This window comes from Bactrocera neohumeralis, chromosome 2, assembly GCF_024586455.1.
Source record: "Bactrocera neohumeralis isolate Rockhampton chromosome 2, APGP_CSIRO_Bneo_wtdbg2-racon-allhic-juicebox.fasta_v2, whole genome shotgun sequence".
Lineage (NCBI taxonomy): Eukaryota > Metazoa > Arthropoda > Insecta > Diptera > Tephritidae > Bactrocera > Bactrocera neohumeralis.
In genome coordinates this window covers 77872512-77878749 of record NC_065919.1, presented here as the reverse complement: position 1 = coordinate 77878749, position 6238 = coordinate 77872512, and the positions used below count along the sequence as shown (strand labels likewise).

At 34.6% G+C, this 6238-nt stretch overlaps 1 protein-coding gene across 1 annotated transcript; it reads right to left on the bottom strand.

The window, feature by feature from the left end:
• Positions 1 to 2988: 2988 nt before the first annotated feature.
• On the bottom strand, positions 2989 to 3787 carry LOC126758285 (uncharacterized). Its single transcript, XM_050472505.1, has 3 exons — positions 3658 to 3787; positions 3521 to 3585; positions 2989 to 3450 (listed from the first exon to the last, which is right to left on the bottom strand). The coding sequence occupies exons 1-3, from the start codon at positions 3741 to 3743 to the stop codon at positions 3218 to 3220; spliced, it is 384 nt and encodes a 127-aa protein (XP_050328462.1). The 5' UTR covers positions 3744 to 3787; the 3' UTR covers positions 2989 to 3217.
• Positions 3788 to 6238: the final 2451 nt, after the last annotated feature.

Sequence of the window (6238 nt, the reverse complement as noted above, 5' to 3'; positions counted from 1 at the left end):
TAAGGGAGCTAGATCCCTCTTTCGCCCAGTTTTATCCATTTTAGGCACAAATATAAACTGTAGTCAGTAGAACACTGTCTCTCATTTCCATAAAGATAACTCACACGCTGGCCGATATATGCGATATAAACTCATTCGGATGTTCAAAAATCTCTATATTATTGACCCTATTCGATCTATTACATAAATATGACATAAATAAATATAATTGTTACGAAAAGATTATGCCTGAATTTAAATTTTATATCTCACACATTGACCAATATTGTCGGTCAAAAGTCAACAATCGGTACTAGAGTACACATTTCCGGTATTTGGGGGTTTGAACAGTTTTGGTTCAATTCCATTTTCACACTGTTGGCCAATTTTTCAAAATTTTCAGCACACAGGTGCCCCTTGCTCTGCCTGTGGCGTTGAATTGGACGCTTGACCGAGTTTTACGTATGAATTTTTGCGCTTTGGGTTGGTGTTGTTGTTGTTAGTATCTCCACGGGTTGTATGGTTCGAGGTGGTTCTTATCGAAATCATCTAATAGCAGACTCAGGAAATGCGCTGTTTCGAGTCCGAATATACGAAGAGAGTTGCCAAATAAGGGGGTCTCGCGGGGCGTTAAAAGAGGTGATCAGAATCATGCGAGGACTAATTGTACTAGATAAATATAAATTTAAACCGCTTCAGTATCCAGTTTCCTCTAAATTAATTCTAGATTCTGGAGCAACTGGAGCTTTTTGCCCGCAATGGGTGGTGGTTTGACTCCAATTACGCCATTCACTGGTAGGGTTTCGATGAAGGTGTAACTGCTTCTACTGTGCATGGCGGCCATTGTGGGTCTAAAGTTTGTTGGGCCTGTAATCTGGTTGGAACTAGAATAGCAATAGAGTTGTGTCATCTCCTGGCAAACCGTACGAAAATATTTAAAGACCCTATAGTAAAATATTATAATATTTTAATATAAAAATTATAATATTTTAATATAAACATTTAACCAAAATATTGATGTCCTTTTATTTATTACATTTATATTGAGTTTATTAGTGTATTTATATAGTATATCCAACTTTGCATTCCCAAACTTATGCCACTTCAACTTCAAATATTTTATTTTCATTTGCCGGTACTACTTCTCCACGACTGATCACTATCTGTAAAATAAAATGAGACTGTGTGGCAGAAATAGTCAGACACACCCATACACTCGTATCTATGAACACCTCCATCTATCAGCATTTCGGTGCGAAAGTGCAATTGAAAAACGTGTTTGCATTTGTGCGGCTGCTTCTTCAACTCAGACTTCTTCCGCATTTTAACTACCAAAAAATATTTTCTTATTATTTCTTTTTTATGTTACAACAACACTTTGTTTCTCATTATTCCGCTTAGTTAGATTCTCACGTCAATTACTTGCAGTTACTTGGCTTTACTACGCCATTCACCGCAAGCAGCAACACTCCCTAATGCACCTTGCCCATGCGGCTATTTAAGTCTTCGTTCATTCATGCGCTCTTTCATTCTACGGTATGTATGTATTTCCCAGCTGAGTTTTGAATTTTGTTTGGATTTTCCTGTTTGTCACATTGCACAACAACAAACAAAGTAGCGCATATATTGCGTTCGCCTCAATTGTGTTGCACGTTGCTTTCCAGGTAATGGCATTCGTAACGAATTTTTCGTTATGTGCAGCACGTGCAAACAACAATTACTACATGTCGTCACTGCCATTAGTTTAGAAGTTTTTTCCCTCGTTTTCTTTTTCGTCTCTTTGTCGTTGTTCCGTTGATATTTGGCTTATCGGCGCAGTCGTTTAATTGGTTCGGCCAAAGGTCACAAATGCATTTCAGTTCATGAGCGACAGACCAAAAGGAAAACTGTTGCAAGCGTTGCATTTATGTTGTTTTTGCATATTTGTGTTGTAATTTTCGTCGATATTTCTTTCATCTGCCGTTGTTTGGATTTCAAGTATTCTAAACATTCTGATTTATTAGCCATGCAACACAGTTCCGCTGCATTTCCTTTTCGGCAACTGTGTGTCTCAGTGCTCGTGTGGGTGCTTTACGCCTTAATGGCGTGTCGAAGAGGCATAACAAGTCATTTATTCAGACAAACACCTCACTAAAGTGGACTTATTCTAATAAAGCTTGCAAACATATGTTTCTTATATGTAAATATGTGTGTTGTGGTGGGTGTAGACAACATTTCTAAGAAGTTGTGAGCATGAGTGCTACTGAGAAGTTCTTTTTTGAAAAACTTCGTATTCTGACCCTATAATTTTAATTGTTTGACATGGACTTGTTTGACTCATGTTTTCATATTTTTGAGCATCAAAATGTATTCTGACTTCACAAGTTTCCAACGATAGCAGTAAGATATCCAATTCCACTCATCGTAAAGATCACCGAATGCATTTTATGTACATATAGTACTTCAGAAATTCAAGCGTGTACTAAACATGAATGATTATTTTGTGAGTTTGACACAGATATCACCGACAGTTATACAAGTATAGAAAAAAAGTATTTCGGCGAATGGAATTTGGCGTGAAATTTAAATTAAAAAGTCTTACTATTTTTTGCCCATAAAGTTTAAAATATGCCCCCTCTTTTATCAACAGCATCCTCGGGCTCATGTTCTCCACACTATGAATGACAGAGACTGGCATAAAACCAACATTAGTTAGCCAAAGGTCGACTCACTGGGAACTGATAGAGCATAATCTCTTGAACTGTCTGCAGTTGGTCTGAGAACACTTCTTTAAAACATATTTCCTGCATTTTTTTATATAAAGCAAGCAAAACATTCACCATTGCTCAACTGTGCAAGAGACGCGTTGGCCACGGCGAATTAATGAAGATAAATACGCATTAAGTTCAGCGATTTTTTTGTTGTCCGGATGGATGAAAACACTTTGAAAGTATTCGACGCAGTACCACTATCCACTAAGGAGCATAAAAGGACCTTATATTTTGAATTAAGAAGAAGAAGAAGCATATTTCAGTTTACTAACGGCTCAAAGCATACTTCATACTTAAGAATATATCAATACTGATGGTTAGTATCATTCACAATGCAGAATAAAAGTCTTTAACATATTTTAGCATGGCATTTAGATTAGTATCCGTTATTATATAATTGTATATTAAATTTCGGCGTAAGTTCTTTGGTATATCCTTTCATCTCTGTCCGTTCAAATTTCTTTTGTGTTCCGGCATTCAACGACATCTTAATACATATACTCCGTGTAAAGTTTTTTTGTACGCTTTGACATGTTCAATATAGGTGGCATCTTTTTGCGGCATAGATCACTCAGAACTTCACTGCACTTAAAACAATTACAAACCAGAGATGGCAAACAATTGCTGCTGGTGCCAAGCTCATGGCAAGGCTCTCCTATATTCCTGTAACAAACCATGCGAAGCTCGCAATCTGTGCGGTTCATATTCAAGTTGAATGCGCCTAGAGAGATTAGAAATTAACAGTCACTTATTAGATTTGGAAGGTTCGAAAATTTAGATTGTGAACTCACCATTCGCACACTCTCTGGGATCCACTGAATTGCCGGGCTCACACTCATTGGGTGAAAAAGAAGGGCTTCAATTTATAAAGTAAGTAAGCTTTTGTAAAATAATTGCTACCGATAATACATAAAATAATAATACTCACATTCCTTGTGTGGAACGTTGCATAGAAATCAATATGACTACCAGCAGCCAACTTAATTTAGTTACCCAGTACATATGCGAACGCATGTTGAAATTTGGTTAAAATAGCCGCACTGGATGTTGCTGCCTCACGAGTGGAGCAACGTTTGATAATTTTCCATTCAGTTTGAATATCCTTTTATAGCTTGGTCCTAGTCTTAACTTTCTGGCTTTACGGTCAAAGTTGAATTAATTCAAATTTATGAGAAATAGAAAATACTTAAGTAATTATACATTCAAAGGCACTTAGGCGTAAAATGAAATTATCAATGGTCAACAACACTTATCTGCCATAGCAAAGGTGAGAGGAATTATTTTAAGATTGTAATTTGAATATTACTTATTGAAATTTGATATAAATAAACTATGCATTAATACCAGTTCTTTGGCAAATGTATATATTTAAATTAATATTGGTATTCGTATTAGTGATGGGATTGAAATTAGTTTTAACATTGGTATTGTTATTGGTATTGGTTAAGGTAATTGGACCGATACTGAAAGTAGTTTTGGTATTGGTAATCTTATATGCATTTGTAATGGTAAACATAGCGGCAAATTAAAAGAGGTATTGCTTATTATTCGGCCAGAAATATGTATATATAGCAACCTACGAAGAGGTATTGCGTATTGCTATTGCAATTAATATGGGTATTGGTATTAGTATTTAGTTGATAATAGTATTGGTGTTGGTATTAATGGTGGTGTTGGTATGGGTATTGATTCAGGTATTGGTACTGGTATTGCTATTGGTACTGGTATTGGTATTGGTATTGGTACTGGTATTGGCATTTGTATTGGTATTGACATTGGTTAAAGTAATCACATGTGGATAGAAATTGGTATAGATATTGCTAATGTTATTGGTATTGGTACCAGTGTTGTTATTGATTTTGATATTGGTATTGGTATTGATAATGATTTCGGTATTTGTATTTGCATTTGTTATTGCATTTGAGTATACTCTGAAAATATGTTACAAAGGTAATTGAGATGACGAGAAATGTCTGTAGATTCATCTGCTTTCACATATCTTAATATAGCATGATACAGGAGTTCCAGTTAAAATTCTGAAATAATCGTCCCTAATTCCAACATAACGATTAAGTTTTAATCTACATAAGTAACATTTTGCTACAAATTCTTCATCCCTATAAACTCAGTTGCTTTAATATGTTCACCCCATTGACCTACAGCGTCCACTTGTTCATTGCTTACGCAAAAATCCGCGTCTTACACTTCATTGAACAATAAGTAGCGGTCAAGGATAAGATGATGACAATGAAAGTATGGCCGGCAGAAACTGTTATTGATTGAAATTCACGGCTGATTAAATTATTCAAAAGTCAAGAGAAACATTTTGAATTATTAATTAGAAAATTGTATAAATTATTAGAAAAAGATGTGAGTGAAAACCACTTGAGAGAACTATAAAAAGAAATGGAGGAAAAGTATCGAAAGCATAAACAGCTAAGCTAAACTAGCTAAAGCAAAGCGTATAGTCACACAAACGAAAGTTTCAAGTTCAAAGTTCAAAGTTGTGCTTCGAAAGAAATATACTGAAAATGGCGTCTTATTACAGAGCATGAACACTCGTCGATTGGTTCACCAAGCTGAGCTTAACATTGATTTTGTTTATGGCTTTGCGACAAAATTTAATACAAGCGCAGTTCGTATATAGAGTATTATTAGAGATTATTTTCTATTGAATGAATAATAATTTATTGTCTTAACTTTTATTTTGAAAGAAAATCATTTGGTCCGTCCATTAATTGCGGTCCAAACAGCGTGTATCCTGAAATTTGCAAACATGGTAAGTTGGCTATTTATATACAGTTTTTTAGGGTTATAAGAGCTTGATTTTTAATTTGATTTCTCTTTTCATAGGCAGTTTCAGTATAAACTTTAACCTTGAATTCTGCCTTCCACGCACATTATGTCGCAAGGGCGTGGGTGAGGTGTGCCGCGAATATGGCGGAAGTAGCGATTGTAAACTGGGTTTGTACTGCAACTGTTACCACCGCTATAGTGAAAATCCCGAAATGTGGCCATTTTTTGGGAACGGCATACTAGATCTGAATACTAAGAACTAGATAACGCAAATATAAACTTCGGTTTTAGACACTTTTATGTACACAATAGTTTATACGACTCAGCAGCATTAGTATGATTCATTATTTGTACTTATAGTTAGTTTATACAAAAGTTGTATTAGTAAAGTAAGAACTTTGGATAACTTAGGCATTAATATAGTTTTACATTCAGCTTTCTACTGGATGAGAATTTTAAAATATTAATAAAGTTCTTTGAATTTATTTAACATATTAAAATTATAGAGAAAATACGAACAAAAATAAGAGAAAATATTGAAAATCGCTTGGCGGTGCTTTAATATGTTCTTTTTACATTGTAAAAAAATATTTTGAAGGATGTTTATTAAATTTAATATAATTTGATTTTTATTTAAAATAGTTTTTCAGATTATTACAAATTTGTATAAGACACTTTTTCCTATTTTTTAAAACGTGTCTGTTAGTAAAAAA